The 21,874-nt window shown below is 35.3% G+C and overlaps 1 protein-coding gene across 1 annotated transcript; it reads left to right on the forward strand.

The window, feature by feature from the left end:
* Positions 1-15: 15 nt before the first annotated feature.
* LOC107809889 (uncharacterized) lies at positions 16-8,777 on the forward strand. Its single transcript, XM_016634585.2, has 12 exons — positions 16-338; positions 843-907; positions 1,784-1,882; positions 2,310-2,442; positions 3,236-3,295; positions 4,162-4,221; positions 4,616-4,738; positions 5,933-6,004; positions 6,080-6,217; positions 6,879-7,034; positions 8,283-8,390; positions 8,489-8,777. Exons 1-12 carry the CDS (start codon positions 114-116, stop codon positions 8,522-8,524), a joined length of 1,275 nt encoding a protein of 424 aa, XP_016490071.1. The 5' UTR covers positions 16-113; the 3' UTR covers positions 8,525-8,777.
* Positions 8,778-21,874: the final 13,097 nt, after the last annotated feature.

The raw sequence follows: 21,874 nt of genomic DNA on the forward strand, positions 1-21,874 counted from the left end.
TCTCTAAACCAAACCAAGAGAAGAAAAGAAAAAAAAAAAGGAAAAAAAGGAACAGATAAAGCAAGACAAACTTCGGCTATCCCCCCCTCTACTTCTTCTTCTCCTTCTTCGCAATGTCGCGAGGGACTGATAAGCTACTGAAGAATTTGAAGCAATTCACAGACCTTCAGTACAAGCACTTCACTAACCGCTATGGACAGCAACTCATTGACATATTCGAATTCCCTATAAAACTCGTTCTCTCCCCTTTCACTCTTGCTTATGACATTGCTGGCTCCGCCCCTAGGGGCTTCGGCGTACCCGAGTTCATCTCTAAGCTCTCTTATTCTGCCATCTTTGTAAGCATTTTTTTTTATTTTTTATAATTGGGTCGTATGCTTGTTAAAATGCCACTGAGAGACCATGAATTGGAAAATTAATTTGTTAGAGTTCCCTGAACTGTGTATCCAAATTTATGTTCGTATGTCACTGAGAGGACACTATAGGGAACTATAATTGTAAGTAATTTTTTCTGAATTGGGTCATTAGCTGTTTGTTTATATGTCACTGAGAGGCCATTAATGTGAAAGTCTAGTTGTCAGCAATTTTTTTCTGAATTGGATCGTTAAATGTTTGTTTATATGTCACTGAGAGGCCATGAATTGGAAAGTTTGAATTGTTAGCATATTCAGAGATGCCCGTGAATGGGAAAGTGTAATTTTGAGCTTTTTCTGAACTGGGTCTTCAAGTGTTTGTTAATATGTCATAGAAAGGCCATGGACTGCAATTAATAGGATTTTTGGGCTGAAAGTGTTAGTTGGATAAGGTTTTTGCTCACAGGATATTTGGTTGATTTATTGCAGGTGGTAGCTACTGTGGGTACTTATGATATTGCGATGGAGCTAGGAAAGAAGGTGCTCTGCCAGAGGTGCCCTCCTTATAATCTTAATCTCAGCTCATGCTTCTTTTTGTTAGAAATTATATTTCTGAATGTGAAGTATGTTTTTTTTTTTGGTGAAATAATGAAATTAATTAATGGTCCATGTCAAAAGTTTTGTCTGTGAAGGGCATGGAAGGATTTATATAAAGGTCCTGGACCACTCCATCCATTATTTTAAGGTTTGGGTTTGGATGCTCAGATTTTTTCAGTGTTAGTGAGTGAATCCATGTTTTATAAGTGTTGTCAAAGGCTCATTTAGGGCGTGCTTAAGCCATGAAGCTCAGAAAAGCTGAGAGAGGGCGCTTCGCATCGGTTAAGCTGCACTTTAGTGTAGGCAAGGCACTAAGGTGTCAGCCTCATTGCCAATGATTTCTATCTTGAATTAAGTGGTACTAAACAACAAATATAATCAGCAAAGAGGTGTATTAGTTGTTAAGGAGAACGTTATGAATGAACTTGTTATTTTTTTTCAATTACATATATAATTTTATATTTATCCTTCATTGCGCCTTCTTTTTAAAACGAAAGTTCACACTTATAATTTCTCTTTGCGCCTAAAACCCCCTTAGACTTGTAGAGCTTTTTAGAGCTTTTCGCCTTTGACAACATTGGTTTTAATTCCCACTGGACTAAAGAGTTTGATAGATATAAAACATTTGTTCTCTTTGCTCATTAGTGGTCTCTATGTCTTTATGCAAAAGCTGATGTTGTAATCACGAATCAAGCGAAAAGCCAGAGAGCATCTTATTTTTCCCTACTGATGGGCAGCCAAGATACGTCAAATGAAAAGTCGATTGGCATGTCTTGTTATAGAAGGTGACGGTATGTTTAGTTAAAAGAAGATGCTTGGTTCATTAACTGCAGGGACTGTCGGACATGTAACGGATGGCAGGCATTGCGATGCACAATGTGCAAAGGGTCAGGCAAGGTGCATTATCAAGTGAAAAACTATACATTGAAAAGGTAGGTTATCACTGATGGATTTTACTTTTTCTGTTAAAAACAATTCCTGTTCAATAATATAGTTAATCTAATTCTTAGAATATTATTGCAATGGCCTTTATCATAGTCTAAACTGTATAGAAGATACACCAATCTGCTATCTTCCCTTTATTTTCCCCTGCCACTGTCCTATGTGACTTTTTTTGATAATTCTAGTCTTCAGCTTTTGTTATCTCGGATTTGGCAATGACGCAGCTAGTTAATTGCAGTTGGTAGCTAGCTGCGTCACCATTGTGATGTTGTGTATTGAACACTGCCTTTTTCTTGTCTTAAGTGGTTGTTTATCATCTTAGTTGTGCAATTCCACCCTCTCCCTGGAAATACAGGAAGAAAATGTCAAACACACTGAGTAATTATGTCTATCTAAAGGTTCCAAACTACTCCGCAGGGGAGAGAAGGCAACAGCTGAATCCATTGCAGATGCCATAGCTGATAACAGAGCTGAGTTGGTGCACCTTCCTTCCACAGTAGACCTTCACTTGCCGCTGCCATCTAAAGAATGTCCAAATTGTGATGGATCGGTGAGAACTGTTTTGAAACTTCTCGAGTTCTCATAAAATAGCAAGCTTCTTAATTGCTGCAAATGAAGTGAGTGAGTCATGCCAGCAAGTTGTTGGCTTGAGAAAGTATCCTAAATGTAGGGTAATAGAACAGGGTTGATTCACGACAGCAAGCCAATTTGAAAAATAGGGCTTATTGAATAAGTAAAGCCAAGCCTGACCGGAAAGCGGCTTGGCTCACGTGAGTTATGTTATGTAGACGTGTAAATGTATTTTCATTTGATTTTAACTGTATTTTGCCATGCCCTTACTAGGTAAAAGTTAATGTGTGTTAGTTAGGTGTATGGACTTTGAAGATGACTTAAGTGCCTAAGTACAATATTAGGTAAATAGGTTTGAATCCTGCTCAAGAACCTTAAGCCCTAGCTTATGAGATAATTTTAAGATCACCTAGAGCTACACATTTATTGGTAACCTGATTTGAGCTTTAATATCACCTCAAATATGCTGGATGAAACTTAAGAACACTTGAGTTGGCTGGGAGCTTATCCTATTATTCAGTAATCTGGTTAAAGAGAGCCTGTTATGATACTATCTCAAAATGCAAATATAGGATGCATTATGCTCCCATTTCATCTAGTATGTTTTCAGTTTGGAATTGTATGTGATTCTTAGATACACCGTTTTCATTTATGCCTATGCTTCACATTACTTTCATATTCACCTCTGCCTGGTCTTAAGTGAAAACTGTTCTTCAGAAACCTTTTTGAAACGTAAGCAATTGGTGTTGCTGACAATACTACTTATTCTGCAGGGGGTGATGAAGTGCCCGGAATGCAAAGACAAGCTGCAAATCAGGATATCTGCAGATGATGTGAGTTCTATTCAACTTTGCCCTGTTCTATGTTCCTTTTTCTTCTCCACTTCTTGAAAACAATTGAGAATTTACATCATGCTTATATTGGGTGCAATTTTGGAATTCTAAGGCAGTGATTTTTTACTTATCAAAATTTCTTGAGTGCACTTTCCTCATCCATTCCTTTCATAGATACGCTGTGTGATACCTTAAATGTGTTAGACCAACTTGGAATATAAGTGCAGTTTGCTTTCTCATATGCAATTTCCCTGTTCTTTTGTTTTCTGGTCATTTGACCCTTTCATATCCTTTTTCTATTTGTGATAAGAATTAGAGACAAAACCTGCAACCAGCCACGAGGTCTGCTTCCATAAGTGGGAGAGTGTTTTATCTTGACAAAATTCCACTTGTTTTGCTCATCCATTTTGTGTGCCTCTAAAATAAAATAACATATATGAACAAGATAGTGGCATCTGTGGTTGATTTCTTCACAGTTGATAGATGTTTACTTATAAGATTTCTCTGGCATAGATCTGTTCCACTATATTGGTTAATGCCACTGAAATGGAGTATATAAGCTATCTGTAAAGCAGACAAGGATTCAGCATGAGTCACAAAAATGCATCCATGGAGAAAACTTACAAATCTGGTGAACTGGGAATAGTTTTCTGTACTCTGGACTAAGGAAAAATAGATAGATTGGAAAACAAAACTTGATAAAAAAAAAAGAATGGAAAATAAAATGAGAATTGTCCCTCCTTTTTCCCGATGAGGTTCTTGATGGCATGAATTTCAACACTAGGGAAAACTTGTTTTTATCATTTCTTTCAGTTTTGATTTATTTATAGTCATTCTAATGTCTGTATTATCTTTGAATGCTACAGATTATGGAACCCCCTTGGAAAGCTTATAATATCATGAGAAAGATGGATTATCCTTATGAGGCTAGTATTTTGTCACCCCTATTTCCATGTTCTTGCAATGAGTTACTGATTACCATAATGTGGGGATTTCCTCTTGCATCTAACTTTCTTTGATATGAAGCTTCTTATTTGATCTCATACATCACTGCTTGAAAACACTTTTTTAAAGAATCTTATGCTTTAGTGGGGAGGTGCAGAAAGGAGAGGAAAATAAAGAAGAATGTTTTCCTTCCTATTTTTTATAGAGAAAATCTCTCTATTCTGTGGGGTGTAAAGGAAATCAGCTTCTTCTTCCTCTAGTGAAGTGATCATCCTATTTAGTATTTACCAAAGTGTCTTGCTCTGTTGTAGATATGTGGCACTTCTCAGAATCTTTTTAAAAAAGTAACATTTTACCCCTTATTCACTGTTGCAGCATATTGTTGATAGTATGAAGGACCCCAGCATTGCTGCATTTTGGCTGATTACCTTGCCTCAGATAGTGGGAGGATTTGAATATGATGATGATGTCAAGCAGAAGATTTGGTGGCAATATAAGGTTTACTTTATCTTATGGTTGTCCAAGAGTATTTTCGTCGCTTTTCCCTTATGATTCGGAATTGCTCTGTTATTCTGATAATGTTGAGCTTTTCTGCAGAGCCATGATAAAGTCTTAAATGCATGTAAATTTTGAGCGCTATTATTGCTCAGTTTGAAACAGGAAAGGAAAAGGAAGCCTATACAACAGACAAGATTACATTCTTCTCAAGTCTCGCTCCCTATGTGCTATAACTATATCCCCAATGTTCAAAAGAAAAATCATATCTGCAAAATTGGAAGGGATAACACAGAACTTGTAGAACTCACTTTCTTATGCTACTTTGCAAAAACGTCAAGCACTATTTACTATATTGGTAGAATGAAGTTTGTCCACTAAAGTATACATAGGAAAGTCCTGAACTCTACAATAAGCTTGAAAGTAATCTCTAGTATCTTCTCAAAGTCTCCAAGTGCAAATCATACAATTTCTCTTTTTCTCTTTTTAATGATCAAAAGTAAGTTTTAAACATCAAGAGTTCATTATCTAACTGATTGTGAATTTAGGACTTGTGCATGTAGCTAAATACCCATGGCCTGTGGTAGACGCTATAATTTGAGTTGTTTCATCCTCAAGCATGCTTGATATTCTTTTTCTTTGTGCGGAAACATGTTCATCTGAGCGTACTCCTTTAAGGATTGGAGAATGATGTATTAGTAAGAAATATCATGTTCCTTACTCATCTATGTTACTCTATTCAAATGATTATTTTATTACAAAATTCTCACCAAAGATTAACCGTAGTAGAGTTTCAACTGAAGTCACTAGTCAGCCTTATCCCATTGCTGGGTTGAGATACAGGAATTTGTTTTCTCCATTCAGCTCTATTTACAAACATCCAACACTCAAGTCTTAAGCCATCACATGTTTTTGTTGACTTCTTTGTTCTTCTTCTCTTTTTCTTCCCTTCTTTAAGGATAAATTATCCTAATTCTCTATGGAGGAGTCTCACCATAGAGTTTTATGAGCAATTGAGCTGTGACAGAATCCAGAGAAAAGCTATATGGACTCTTAAACTCGTTGAAGAAGATGACTTAACAGTTGTTGTCTATGATTATTAATGAAGTTCAAAATTTGTGGTAGTCTTGCGGAATTAGCATATTGACAAGGAGCCAAGATTTCGTTAATGGCTTATGTAGTCTTATTGCATTCCAGGAATCTATGCGATATGATCAACTTCGAGATGTGGTGGCCAAGAGAAAACTTGGATGGGAGTATTTGCAAGATGTATGACACATTTCTTGGGGTAAATATGTCTTGATAATGTTCAGATCAATTTTCTTGACTATATTATCTTTACAGGCCTTGATCTCTATTGACCCCAGCCGAGCTAGGGAAGATCCTGTTATTGTGAAGAACATTCCTTACTTCAAGGCCAAGAAAGCTCTGGAGGCAGAAGTCATGAAGCTTGACCCTCCACCGCGTCCTCAAAAGTGGGGGGTGTGTGTTATCCTCACTAAAATTTTCAACTATTTCTGGTTATATTTTGTTCAAATGCCTGCTAATTTCTGGATACCCTTTTTGGCTAACCAGCAACCTATCTAAATGATGAAGTAAAATTTTGGAAAGATGTTACTCCCTCCATTTCAATTTAAATAATGTAGTTTGAATTGACACAAAGTTTAGGAAAAAAAAAAGAAGAAGACCTTTGAAACATGTGCTAAAAGTTTAAGGGGCAAAAGCTTAGTGGGGCCATGATATTTGTGTGGCTATAAAAGCTTCTCATTAAGGGTAAAGTGGGTAGAATGAAAAGTTTAAATTTAAATTATTTCTAAATATAGAAATGTGTAATTTTTTTTGGAACGGATTAATAAGGAAAGTGTGTCATCTAAATTGAAACGGGGAGTAGAAGTTTATCTTGGATTATTTAATAAATTACTGTTGTACAAATAGATGATTTGTTTTTGCGACAAATCATTTTATAGATTGCAACTAAAAGATAGAGAAAGCTCTCCTTCTATCTGCTATCCTATGTCTGTTTTTAAATTCCTCTATAGCAATAGCTTAAGTAAGTAGTAATTGATTTATGGGAAAATTCTCTCGTTCTTCTATTATTGTTTTTATTTTCCTTATTCATATGGAGTGATACAAACATTGGCAGGAGTTGAACCTTCCACTAGACACGTCTTCTTGGAGTGAAGAGGACCTCAAAGATCCAAAAAAACTATATGAGATGACAGTTCTTCTTAATGCCCAAAGAGAAATTGCCGAAAAGATGCTGGATGCTCAGTGGGAAGCAAAGTGGAGAGAAGAAAAGGTTGGCCATCTTAGAGTTTTGTTGAACTTTATGCTTGAGCATGGTTACAGTGACATACCAATATAGCAATTTGCATGTATTGTCCTTTCTTGAGATATAAAGGAAAATAGGTTGAACATGGAGGTTTCTGATTCTTTTTTCACCCTGTTCAATCTAGACAAATTTGGCCTTTTCCCATAAACATGCACACTTTAATTTTCCCAATAATTTTACTGGTATAACTGCTACAATGGAAAGCAATACTGACCATTTCAAAAAAAGCTACTACGATAGAAAGCTTTTGGCATTGTTGTTCTGTCACAGAAGGGAAAACCTTATTTGGATGTACGGCCCCAGTTTTGTAAAATAATATAAGTTCCATATTAGATAAACGGCCCTAGTTTCGTAAAATAACTTTGAAGTTCCATATTAGATGTATGTGATTATGCCCCTCTGCTTTGTTGTCCCACTTCCTGTGGCTTCTTTGGTCTTTGCCGACTTTGTGAAGTATGCTTGGTCCATCGTTTTACATAGTGGCTGTACTGAAGTACAAATTTGCATTCTTATGGTGGCTAGAAATTAGCATGTCCCTTCAATGAACTGGTTAAGCATTTGCGTGATAGTCAATATATCCTTTGCCTCAATAAATGACTCCTTTCCCAGGTGGGATGTTCTTCTATTAAATTTATTTTTTACTAATCCTAGAAAAGTCTCATAGCATACTCTTCTAAAAGTATTTGAAATTTTAAGTTTATGAAAACAGTCTCCAACACAACTTGTAGGGCAGAATGTTACAGCATATCATAAAGTTACACCTTAACTAAATGATTTTCTAGCTGAAAAGTCTCGACTATCTCCTTCAGAGTTATTAACTGTAATCTGTAAATTCTTGAAATACGCATTGTTCCTCGAGCCAAGGGTCTATTGGAAACAACATCTCCACCCTCACAAGGTAGGGGTAAGGTCTGCATACACGCTACCCTCCCCAGACCCCACTTGTGTGATTCCACTGGGTGGTTGTAAATTCTTGAAATTCATGAAAACAATTTTGAGAGCAATCTAGGACATGCAGTCCTTTAAAGTCGTATTTCTGGAATGCAGATGACCGGCAATGCCTGGATACATGTTTTTCGTATGCGTAGCTGGTCTCTGCAAGTTGATTGAACTTACAATTGTTTGATATATTTTTCCTGTATCTTCGTACAACTAGAAACATTTATGTAGCTGATTTTAGTTGCTGATATGTTCTCTCATCTGTTCATATCTCAGCTTAACAAAATGTTGGAGGAGAAGGTCCGGCCATACATTCAGAATATTGACAATACTGTACTTCCTCAGCCTATCATTATGGAGTCTGAAAGGAATCAGGATCAAAAGGTACTTTTGTCTTCTTTCCCTTTGCTACATTTCCAACGATATGTAAAGGGTGTCTAAGAATACATTAGCTTTATTAAGTCATTGCTAAATTGGTGCAGAAAAAGCATGGACGAAGGAGATGGTGGTTGTTCTGATTGTCTTCGCTAAAGCCAGTACAATATCTAATGCTTATAGCAGCTTTTTGGTAGATTGCACCACTTTGTTTTTCTTTTTTCCTGCGCTTTATGTTCTATTCAAGTGTTTGTTGTACGTAGCAAAGTGAAGTTGTAGTCTCTCTTTCCCTCCCCTTACTCTCTCTATTTATGCTATGTTACCCTACAAAACAACAATATGCATAGGCAGACTATATGAATTTCTTCCTATTCATTCTCCTTCCTTCCTTTATTATAATTTTTTCCCTCGTAGAGAAACAATTTGTGGAAGAAAAGATTCCACATACGAAACAATTCAAACTTGGTTTGCTATTAATTTTTAATTTTTATTCCTTTCTTTCTTTTGTCGTTTAATGTTGGGGGCAGATTTGCTTTCTATAACTAGAGGTTTTCATTCCCCTACCAAATTAATTTTCATTTTAAATCACCTAATTTGGTAGGCAGTTGGGAGCAATTTTATCTTAGGCCCTCCCCTCAACTGGAGCATGCGATTTGGCACAAAAAGACCACTCTCAGACCAAGTATGAGTAGTTGTATCTCACATAAAGTGAAATTGCTCTATGAAAGAGACTTGCCCTAATTTGGCTAAGGTGGTCGATAAAGAGTACTCCTATAAAAGAAAGTCGGTGCTCACTTCCACTTTTTGACCAGGAACGAGAACTCAAAAAATAACGCAAGGAACTTATCTGCATTGAATCTTTACACTAAATTAATAGATGACACATATTTTACGCAAATGAGGTTCTTTTCACCATTCTTTACGTCAGGGAAGTATCATGCTATTGGTTCATTTGAATCCATTAGTCATATTTTTAATCAAAAAATCATTAAATATGTACAAATAATAAATTCTGAACCTATAAAATTAGTTGAGATGTGATAGAATTGTAAATTTAAACTTATAAAATTCAAAACATAGAGCCGTTTCTATTTCATGTAGAATTATGTTAGGTGCCAAATGAATAGGCATACTAGAAACTTCTCCATATAAATATCAAATGAGGACAAAAAAGTTCTTATCTTTATGTCATAACTAGTCATCTCATCAACATCAATTGGTAGTCTCTTATGAGTAGAAGGACTGATAACCACAAATGCACAATTATAAAGGATCGTCAAAAGTAGTTAACAAATCATACTACAACCTCGAGCAAGTATAAAGGACAAAATTACACGGCATAGATGCACAGGCAGAGGAGGCAATTTGGAACAACATTCTGATTCTTCTTAAGTATATACATAAGTTTCACTTTGCAGATTTGTACTAATATACTATACACACTTTTTGTTAGCTGTTTTTTTAAATTTACATTAGTATTCTTTTCTCTAGTGTTCTTTCATTGCTGCAAAATTGTTTTGATGGTAACAACAGTGAGTAGTACCATTAATAACAACAAATAAACAAAATAGGATATCTCATCTTATCCCATCAAATGTGAGATTATTTTATCCCATCTCTCATGTGGTATAAATGAGCCCTGGGATTATAATACTACTTTGTGGAAAGATAAATACAAACCCCCAAAAGCTGTTGATTGAAAACAAGAAATGATAATTGTTTGGAATATATAAAATTAATCCTGCTAGTAATCTTCTCAATCAACTGGTAACATTCCAACTTGCTCCTTTTCTTAGGGGGCAAAGCAATGGAAAACCAAGATATCTTAACCTTGTGAGAAGCCTGTCTTAGCCAACAATACTTATATACATGCTCATCATTAGTGTTTCTCTCATGCTCCAAATTAAAACCTTAACATGCATTTCTTCATTATATCTGGGCTAACTAGTGTTTCAATCACAAAAGAAACTAGTTACTTCCTCTATTTCAATATATATGTGGCATTTTTTTTCTTTTTAGTTCGTTCAAACAAAAATATTGTATATTTTTATATTTAGTAACAATTTAATTAAATTGGGCCGAGTCTCTATCCAATCACCTTTCTATTGTTCCACTAAATTGAGTATTGAAATATTCTAATTTTTTTATGTATTATTACTAAATAGTAGATGGTGAATCTATTCGATTCCAAACAAATCATATCAAGGATTAGATACGATCAGTGCATGTATAGTGACACTAAAAGTGTGAAGGCTCTAGAGTGTATTTTTAACTCAATTGACAATTTGCTTCCATTAAAGTGTTCCTACTTTTTGGCCCCGCCTCCATATTCTACCCTACTAATCAAGGCATTTACAATAATGATCACAATGCAATAGAAGTGATGATTATTGGTAATTACACATAAACACACAATATTAAATGACTACTAATTGGCTTGCCGACAGCAAGAGCGTCTTTAGGTTTGACCAAACAATTGTTTGCTAACAGTTAGCCAGCAGTCAACATTTTCTGTCGTCCCCACCCCACATGGACGCATATATTTACGTATACACTTTGTTGGTTGGGTGAATGGTTTAATTTCTCGCGTGGGAGCTTTGAGATCGATTCTCCTCACCAGTAGTCTCTTCTGTTAGAGCTCGTCGCACCGGACGTGCCTAATGCGGTTTACATCTCCCGTATGATTTGCGAGTTATTGCAAAGTGAGTAGATTACTCAATGCGCACCCGAAGAGTAGCGGCTGCGAATTTTCCTAGGAATTTTTCAACAAAAAAACTATGTGGTGGAGCTACCTTTTATATACGGATTCACTGTGATGGCGCCTAACATTTCACTTGCTAGGCAAGGCAACGTTAGAAAATCGTTAAACCAATTCCTTATTTCCATTCAGTAAATAACAATAATTAACTAAGATGAAATATAATAAGTGCAGAACATCATAAAACTGTATTAATTACTGCCACCCGGATCTGAAGTCACAATTCACGTGCATTCTAGACTTTACTAAAAGTAATAGTCTGAAAGAAATACAACTATTTGAATGAAAGAAACTAGTAGGACATAAAATATAGACGGGGACTTCGAGGTCTATGAACACCGACAGATCTACCTTGAGTCTTCGGACAGCAGACCAGTAGCAAATCTCGATCAACCTGAGTCGGTATCAAAATCTGCACAAAAAGTGCAGAGTGCGGCATCAGTACAACCGACCCCATGTACTGGTAAGTGTCGAGCCTAACCTCAGCAAAGTAGTGACGAGGCTAGGACAAGACTCCCACATATAACCTGAACAGTATAATTATGCTAGTGGCAACAACAGTAAGTAAAGCAATAATGCAGAAATAATGGGAAGGGGACATACAGTGGGGGAATACAACATAATCCTCAAATTCCTGAATCCGTTACAAGTTAGAACTAATTAAACTTGGCTACGTACAAGACATTTTGCTTAGAACCTTAGCATTGTGCTTCGGTTTGTTTTCTGTTCTTTCAGCGTTAGGGTTGTCTGTCTGCCTGCCTGCTTGTTTGGGGCTACAATTTAAATACTCAAAAAAACACTCATGTGAAGAATGTATATTTCTTTGTCTAAACGTCATCTTATATTATAGCTTGAGAAATTTTATCATTTAATTCTTCTTTTTTCTCTTACATAGTTTAGGATATATAATAAGAAAGACTAACTAGACAACAGTAATTAGGAGGTAATTACTAGAATTCAAAAACATGCATTAAATCGTTTAGACTGTTTCTTTGTGAAGTCATTTGCTTACTTTTGTCTTGCTTTGGGCAACAACAACGACACAGTGAAATCCCACTTTAGGGAGGGTAATGTGTATGCAGACCTTACTCTTATTCCGAGAGGATTGAGAGGTTGTTTCCGATAGACTCTCGACTTTGTCTTGCTTCAGGAAATGCTTTTTAAATTAATTACAATCTCGAATTTAATTTACTTACAAAAGCAGTGACTTGTGCAAGGACCTACATTTGCCAAAATGTTCCATCCCTGCAGGCTGCAGTGGAGTTGTATGTATATGCTTTTATTTTCAAACCGTGACTAAACAACTAGTCACGAAGAGCATTAATGCTTTACTAAAAGAAATTATAAACAATATATATCTAATTCTATTTATACTTATTTTTAGCACATTAATTAATATAGTAATTAAGTTCTAATAAACGCGCGAACTCGCCCCTTGGCCCTTGCTACTCCGACAAAAGAGAAAGGAACAAGAAAAGAAAATCCAAAGTCACGTATAGTGTTGTGTGGCTGTGGTTGGAAACCTCTACTTTAAGTTGGGATATTTTTCTTTTTGTGCGCTGAGCTCTGCCACAGATTTAAGAAAATGTGCTTTTATTCTTTTTCTTTATGTACTTATAAGCTTTTCCTCATCAACTATTACGAAGCATGTTAAAAGGCTTTTGCGATCTATTACTCCCGTAATCTATTACTACCTTCGATCCAATTTAATTGAATTTTTAACTTTTTTTTTTGTGTTCCATGATTTTTTCAGATATCAAACAAGGATTAACTTTTTTTTGAAAGTTGCTCTTGGAGTAAAGAACCGAGAAGTATTTGTTATATTTTTAATAAAAAATTAAGATTAATATAGTCAATTTTATTGTTAATTAATGCTAAAAGATGAATTACTTAATATGTGTGAATATGATCAAAAAATCAATTAAAGTAAACCAGATGAGTAAGTTAATTAGTACGCAATAATGATCACTAATTAGTATTGTGATCAACACAGTATCACAATTCACATCCATATAAATTAGTGGTGGCAAAATGGATAAAAAAATAGTTATCCACCCATATTACCCCCTAAATGAGTTGGATAATAAGCATTTCAAAAATAGGTTAAAAATTCATATTATCCACTTAAAAAAAAGGATAGCCAATGGAAATCAATGAGTTTAACTATTGCATTTGCAAAGACTCAAATTAGGGTTTCCTCAAGTTTGGGGACTAGAAATTCTCCCAAAAATGATCATATTCAAGATATGAATATCCATATTATCGTCAGTTAATTCATTTTTTATCCGTATTAAATATAGATCTGATCGAATAAATTATCCATTTTGATGTTACTCATTTTTTGACCCACCCGTATCTGACCCAACCCGCTTGTTTGTCACCCCTATTGTAAATTATAATTCTAGGGAATTTGACATAAATTTTCATGAAAAGGGATGTGATCATGTCCATTGGACTTTTAGGTGCATATCTAATCCTCTTTAAGAAAGTAGGGCATCTTGATTGATGAAGCCATTGTTATTTTTTGTTAGAAAGAAAACAGTGTGACAGTTCACTTAGGAAGCAACACGTCAGAGGGTACCATTTATGACAAGTCAATCAATACTCGAGATGCCCCATTCATTTGCATTTGTCCACTTGTAAAAGCTATGCTATATTGACGTTAACTCTCTAGACCTTGATTGTCAATGTGTAACACTCTCATGTCTCTGACATTGTAACATCCAAATCATTGATAGATGCATCTCTATTGAGATTTTTTCTACTAGCACCTAATAGCTTGTTTAGCGACCTCCTAAACTTATTTTGAAAAGTATTTTTTAAAATATAATTTAAAAATAATATTTTTGACAAAAAATAATTTATATTTGACTAATAAATTTAAAAAACACTTTTAAATAACAATTATTATCTGGCCAAACTTTGAAAAGGTGTTTCTAATGTATTTGTTTCAAAAGTACTTTTAGGAAGAAACTACATTTTTCTGTTTCTCAAAAACTGTTTTTGTTTCTCAAAAACTGTTTCTGCTTCTATTCAAAAGTAATTTTTTTTCTTCTAAAAGTTTAGTCAAACACCTTAAACTTGAAATAAATAATATTTTTGGCCATAAAATAGCACTTTTGGCAAAAGAAGCTTGGCCAAACAGTCTATAAGACAAATAGATACAATGAGACAAAGATATTACGGCTAAATACTATTCCCTTTGTTTCAATTTATGTGAACCAAATTGATTAGATATGGTATTTAAAAAAAAGAATTTTTTTGTATTAAATATATCATAACATTTGTGTGGTTAAAGACTTTTGAAACTTGTCGTCTTAAATATGTTATAATATTTATGTGGTTATAAAAATTTCTCATTAAAGTAAAATAGAAAGTACTAAATTAATTTCAAATTTAGAAAGGATTTATTCTTTTTGAAACAGATTAGCTTATTTGATAGATATAATTTATTTTAATATATACGACATTTTAGAATAATATATATATGACGGTTGGAGAGCTCACTCTGAATGTCATTAGCGCGTACGCACCCCAAATGGGTTTAGACGAGGAGGTTAAGAGGTGTTTCTGGGAGGATCTAGACGAGGTTGTGCGTTGTATTCCTCCTTATGAGAAGCTGTTTATAGGAGGGGAATTTAACGGGCATATTGGGACGAATGCTGGAGGCTATGATGAGGTTCATGGTGGTTTCGGCTTTGGAGCTAGGAACGGAGGAGGTGCTGCTTTGTTAGATTTCGCTAAGGCTTTTGAGTTGGTGATAGCGAACTCTAGTTTTTCTAAGAGGGATGAATATTTGGTTACTTTCCAAAGTATGGTGGCTAAGACTCAGATTGATTATCTCCTCCTCAGGATGGGTGATAAAGTTCTACGCAAGGATTGCAAAGTTATGCGGAGTGAGTCCCTCGCGACACAACATAGGCTCTTGGTGATGGACGTCGGCATCATAATAAAGAAGAAGAAGCGGGTTATCTAGAGTCGTCCGAGAATCAGGTGGGGAGCTTTGTCTAAGGATAAAGCGTAGGAATTGGAGAGGAAGTTTATGGATATGAGGGCCTGGAGGAGTAGTGGGGACGCGAGTCGCATGTGGACAATGACGGCGAACTATATTAGGGAGGCCGCGAAGGAGGTGTTAGGGGTCTCGAAGGGTTACTCTGGGGGGCACAGAGGGGACTGGTGGTGGAATGAAGAGGTTCAAGGAAAAGTGAAGGTCAAGAAAGAGGCATACTTAAAGTTAGTATAGAGCTCAGATGAGGAGGAGAGAAGAACGAACAAAGAAGGGTACAAGAAGGCTAGGAAGGAGGCAAAACTAGCGGTCACAGAGGCCAAGAATGCAACGTTTGGTCGCTTGTATGAAGAATTAGGGGACAAAGGCGGGGACAAGAAGTTATTTCGGCTGGCCAAGGTGAGAGAGAGAAAGGCGCGTGATCTGGATCAAGTGAGGTGCATAAAGTCGAGGATGGTAGAGTTTTAATGGACGAGGCTCAGATTAAGTAGAGATGGCAGACTTACTTTCACAAACTTATGAATGAGGAGGGGAATAAGGACATTGTGTTGGGTGAATTTGGAGCACTCCGAGAGTCATCGTGATTTTGAGTATTGTAGGCGTATTAAGGTCGAGAAGATCGTGGGGGCTATGCATAAGATGAGCAGGGGCAGAGCGACTGAGCCGAATGAAATTCCGATTGAGTTTTGGACGTATGTGGGTAGAGAGGGCGTAAAGTAGTTGACGGGATTATTTAACATTATTTTTAGGGCAAAAAAGATTCCAGAGGAATGAAAATGGAGTACGATGATTCTGTTGTACAAGAACAAATGTGATATCCAGAATTGCAAAAACTATAGGAGTATTAAGTTGCTTAGTCATACTATGAAAGTCTGAGAGAGGGTAGTGAAAGTGAGGGTGAGGAGGTCGGTGTCTATATCAGAGAGCCAATTCGGGTTCATGCCTGGCTGTTCAACTATGGAAGTTATTCATCTTATCAGGAGGTTGGTGGAACAGTACATGGATAGGAAGAAGGATTTACACATGGTATTTATTGACTTAGAGAAAGCGTACGACAAGGTCCCGAGAGAGGTTCTTTTGAGGTGTTTGGAGGCTAAAGGTGTTCTGGTAGCATACATTAGGGTGATTAAGGACATGCATGATGGAGCTAAGACTCATGTTAGGATAGTGGAAGGTGACTCGATACATTTTACGGTGGTTATGGGATTGCACCAAGGATCAACGCTCAGTCCTTTCCTGTTTGTCTTGGCGATGGACGCTCTGACGCACCATATTCAGGGAGAGGTGCCATGATGTATGCTGATGATATAGTCCTGATTGATGAGACGCGAGGCGGTGTCGGGGAGAGGCTGGAGGTTTGGAGACAGATCTTGTAGTTTAAAGGTTTCAAGTTGAGCAGGGCTAAGACAGAATACTTGGAGTGCAAGTTTAGTGACGTGACGGGGGAAGCAGACAGTGATGCGAGGCTTGATTTACAAGTCATCCCCAAGAAATGGAGTTTAAGTATCTTGAGTCTATTATCCAGGGGAACGGTGAGATTGACGAGGATGTCACACACCATATAGGGGAGGGATAGATGAAATAGAGGTTAGCATCTGGCGTCTTGCGTGACAAAAAGGTGCCACCAGAACTTAAAGGCAAGTTTTATAGAGCGGTGGTTAGACTGACTATGTTGTATGGGGCAGAATATTGGCCAGTCAAGAACTCTCATATCCAGAAGATGAAAGTAGCACAAATGAGGATGTTGAGGTGGATGTGCGGGCATACTAGGTTGGATAAGATTATGAATGAGGATATTCGGGCTAAGGTGGGTTTGGTGCCCATAGATGACAAAATGCGGGAAACGAGGCTTAGATGGTTCGGGCACGTGCGGAGGAGAAGCCTTGACGTCCCGGTTAGGAGGTGCGAGCGGTTGGCTTTGTCAGGTATGAGAAGAGGTAGAGGGCGGCCTAAGAAATATTGGGGAGAGGTGATCAGGCAGGACATGGCGCGACTCCAGCTCACCGAGGACATGACCTTAGATAGGATGGCTTGGAGGGTGAGCATTAGGGTCGTAGGTTAGTAGGTAGTTGAACGTCTTTCTTCCCTATTTAGGGTGTTAGGCTAGTTTGTAGTGTCTTGCTTTAGATTGTTAGTGGTACTTGTTGTGTTTGTATTGTTTTCTGCTCCGTTTGCCCAATACCTTTCCATTATTCTGATTATTGACAAGCTTTTTTCATTTATTTGTTTTGATTCTTAGGTTGCTGGCACTACCTTCTTGACGTATGCGGTTGTTATTCTTCCATTGCCTCTTTTTCATCTTCTTGTGCCGAGGGTCTTTCGGAAACAACCCCTCTACCCTCCGAGGTAGGGCTAAGGTCTGCGTACACACTACCCTTCCCAGACCCCACATGTGGAATTATACTAGGTTATTGTTGTTGTTGTTGTCGTTGTTGTTGACATTTTAGAATAATAAAAGGTGTATTTATTATAATTTTTATTCTTACTTTTATTGCTACAATAGTGAAGTCTTAATTGAGTGAGATGTTTAAAAAATAAAAATAATATTTTAGACAAATACTCTCATAATTGAAGTTATTAATTAAATATCTTTTTTTCAAAACTCAAAGAGTACAAAAGTTTTAAAAGACAGAAAATATGAACCGGGTGTAGTAATTAACTTAAGGAATAGTGAGCGCCAGAACTTTTTTTTTTTTTTTTTCTCAAAAAGCGCCTGGTAAAAACAACTATACTTGAAAAATGAAACACATATTAAGCACAAAAGAATAAGTATGTTTTAGTAAGGTTCTGATCGGAACCCTCCTTCATTGAGACAATAATACCGAAGAAAGGCATTCCTTCACTGCTTTTTTACTTTACCTAATGTTCCCTGCTAAAGTTAAATAAATTAATGTTTCTTACCTTTTTTATGCTTTTTTAAATAAAAAAACAAAAAACAAAGATGCTCTTTTCTTTTTAAATGCTTTCTAACTAATACCTTTTGTCAAAAATAATGCTACAGAGAATAGGATTCCTCGAGTTTGATCAAACTATGCTTGCAATATATAAAAACTAAGATAATTTCAAAGAAATTTGGGGCTGATATCCACGTGCCACCATACAGGTAGGAGTATCTAGTTCCATAAGTAGCATTTATTCTTTTTCATCGTGTAATTAACGGGGAAAAAATTTAATGTATTCTTGTGACCTATATCTAGCACAAACCTAAGAGGCGCACTATAATAAAGATGGTATCCACCAAATTAATAGTAAGAAGGTTAGAAGGAAGAAAGGAACAACAAAAATGGGTTGTTATTATTCGGGTGAAAATTATTTACATACCCAAAGTTTGCTTTGAAAATCAAACACATCATTCAATTTTGAGCAATAGTCATTCTCATCCTCATAATTAAAGTTGACTTTTTAAAATGACAATTTTACCCTCTACAATGTTTATCTCTCTTTTTTTGATACTTTTTGTTTTAATCTATGTTATAAACTTACCTATAAAAAATAACTATTATTTTGAACAAAAAGAGTGAGAAGTAATAATCAAGCATAATGACGTTCAATAATAAGAAAATAAAAAAAATAAAAAAAATTACAATAAATAATTTGCCCTTATCAAATATTTTATCAATAGCAATCAGAGTGAGAACTTCGTAAATTAATCAATGCATGAAATAAAAAAGGTGAAAATATAGGTAAATTTTATATCAAATTCCTAATAGCTATCTATTTATACTTGATATGATTTTTTTACAATTTAGAAAAGCTTTTATTAATAACAATAAAAAACTCAAAAATCTATATACATAGTGAAGAATAAGAGAAAAAATAGAACTTAAAGTCTCACGGACATACACAAAAATACATTATATGCATACTTAATACACGTGATATTAAAATAATAATCATAAAAGTAGTAACAGATTTTATAATAAATTTATAATATGATTATCTATTTATAATGTCACGGACTAAAAAAATATCATATGTAATAAAAAAAAATCATTACATGTATAGAAAATGAAAAATATCAACGGTAAAATAGACCTTGACTATGGATCTGATTGATTCATAGCTATTACATTAAGGGGTGGCAGTTTGCTAGTATGAAGGTGCCACAATGTGCATGTTGGATGATTCAGAAGATTTTTGATGCAAGTGATACCATGCTGCAGCTCGACCAATGGAAAAATTTGATAAACTTGATTATACAGACTTATTTGTTGCTTCTAGGAGACCTCCCAAGAATATCATGGAAATGCCTAATGTTCTCCAATGAAGCTAGACTTAGAGCAAGATTTACTATGTGGCTTCACTTGCATGAAAGACTATTTACCGTCGATAAATAAGCAAAATAGGGGCTCAATGTGGAACTTAAGTGTAGCCTATGCCAAGAACACAATGAGACAAATAAGCATCTCTTTTCCAATATAGACTCTCAAGGAAGATATGGGATAGGGTTCTGTTATGGGAAAAGAAGAATGCACCATTTTCAACTACATAGAACCAATACCAACACTGGACTATTGAGAATGCCAAGGGTAAATGAGTAAAGATTGGATCGTCATTGCAAAAGAGATAGCCTTTATGTGTTGTGCTAGATCATCTGTTAAACTGGGAGCTATTTCCAGGCTTGTATGTTTTAAGTTTTTGTAAGTTGACAGATAGAAGTATAGATAGTTTTCTTGTCTTTAGATAGTTAGTTTGAGTTAACTAACTATGACTTTGTACAATTTATCTTGGGTGATTAATACAAGTTTAATTATCAAAAAAAAGAAAAATAGATATTGTGATACGATAGAAGGATGAGAATGACTATTGTTTAAAGTTGAGGGATGAGTTTAATTTTTAAAGTAAACTTGAGGGATGTAAATGATTTTTCACCCAATATTAATCCTATTATTTACTCGGCAAGTATTACTGAATTATTTTTCACTATCTTTTAAAGTTGAACAAAATAAGATTAACTCATTTTTTAAATCAAAACTTAGATATTTAGAAGATAAACGAAAAGTAACATAAACAACATTTTTATTTTTTCATATAACAAGGATGAAAGAATAAATTTAATATTGACCAAGTTTATCTAATTTAAATCTGAGAAGAGAAAAATGTGAGTATTTCTTACGCCCTTGTTATGGTTGGAATATTTATGTGAGTAATTACTCAACATTAAACCTAGGATGGCCGGTCAACAAAAGCAGTAAAATTCTATTAATTTTTCGAGAAGAATTAAATTCCAAAATTTTGTGACAGATGTAGTAGTTTCTTACCCCCTGCTATCGTTGGACCATTTTTATGAGCAATAAATCACATTAAATTTAGGAAGGCCAGTCAGCTAAAGGTGGTTTTCTTCATCGTCGTATTATTATTACTATTTTATTATTCCCTCCGGTCCACAATAAGTAATCAATTTATTTTTTTATTTTAGTCTAAAATAAGTATCCATTTATATAATGAAGAAAAAATTCAATATATTTTTCCAAAATTACCCTTATGTATGTATCTCTAAAAAGTCTTTTACTCCTCACATTAACTATGCTGGAACATTTAATTAAGGGTAGTTTAGTCACACTAACTATTTTTGTCTAGAATATTGTATTTCTTTAATGAGTATGACCAAAGCAAATTGATCACTTATTGTGGATCGGAGGGAGTAGCACGCAAAATATTAGATGAAGAAAATAACTACTTCTGATACTTTAATGAATTTAATTTTGCAGCAATTTAATTTGTGATAAATTGGAACATATTGCATAACTTTACCTCCCTCCGATTTTGTTGTAGCTTGTTACAATGGGAAATAGCAGTACGAGTAGAGAAAGCAATATTTTTGCATATTGACTTACGAGTAAATATCTAATGTTTTCCAAATTAAAACAACCAAGTAATTAAAAATCTTCGCTTCACTAAACAATTTCTCAGAGATTTCTTCGCTAACAGAAACGTGTGAGATATTTATTTACTACTTATCTGTTGAATTTAGCCACTAAACATGTATTGGCAAAATCTGACCTTGACAAGTGTCCAGTTTACAACGCTGTTTAGAATGAGTTTCCTTCTAGGTAGATAGGAACAGTACCCGGAGAAGCACTATGAGGTTTGGGGACCGTCAATGAAGCTGTAATTTAGCATTTTGTATTCCAAATATTCGGGATCTACTCATACTCATACCCACTACATCAGCCGCTTATCTACTCTCGGCAACACGTGAGAGTAGAACTAGAGATGTGAACGTTAGGCTTAGGCTATAAATACCTCTAGTTCTCACACTTGTATTTTCATTTTGATGTGAACGTTAGAATTAAACGATAAATACCTGTAGTTCTCACACTTGTATTTTCATTTTGATTCGGCTCTATTTATTATTATAAAGTACTGCATTTCGCTCTTACTTTACATCATTGTAGCTCATAAACAATCTCATTAGAATTATTCTTTACTTTGCTTACTTGCTTTTAATCGTATTATATCATAGTTTATTACTTATTTAGTTTAGCCAAACAAGTTATTCTACTAAGTTCTGATTTGAACCGATTATTAGTGACCTCAAAAACCATAATTTTTTTTTTAATTCTGAAATTATTTTTGGGTTAAACAAAATAAGGAATGGAATATTTCGTTCCTTCCAATCCCCATGCCTACTTTATTTTCATCAAAACTAGTGAAATCTACAATTCCACTGTCAAGCAACAAAAATGACTCACATATATAAATTAATGCTTTGTCACCCACAAAAAA

This window comes from Nicotiana tabacum, chromosome 21 (genome assembly GCF_000715075.1).
Source record: "Nicotiana tabacum cultivar K326 chromosome 21, ASM71507v2, whole genome shotgun sequence".
NCBI classification, from domain to species: Eukaryota; Viridiplantae; Streptophyta; class Magnoliopsida; order Solanales; family Solanaceae; genus Nicotiana; species Nicotiana tabacum.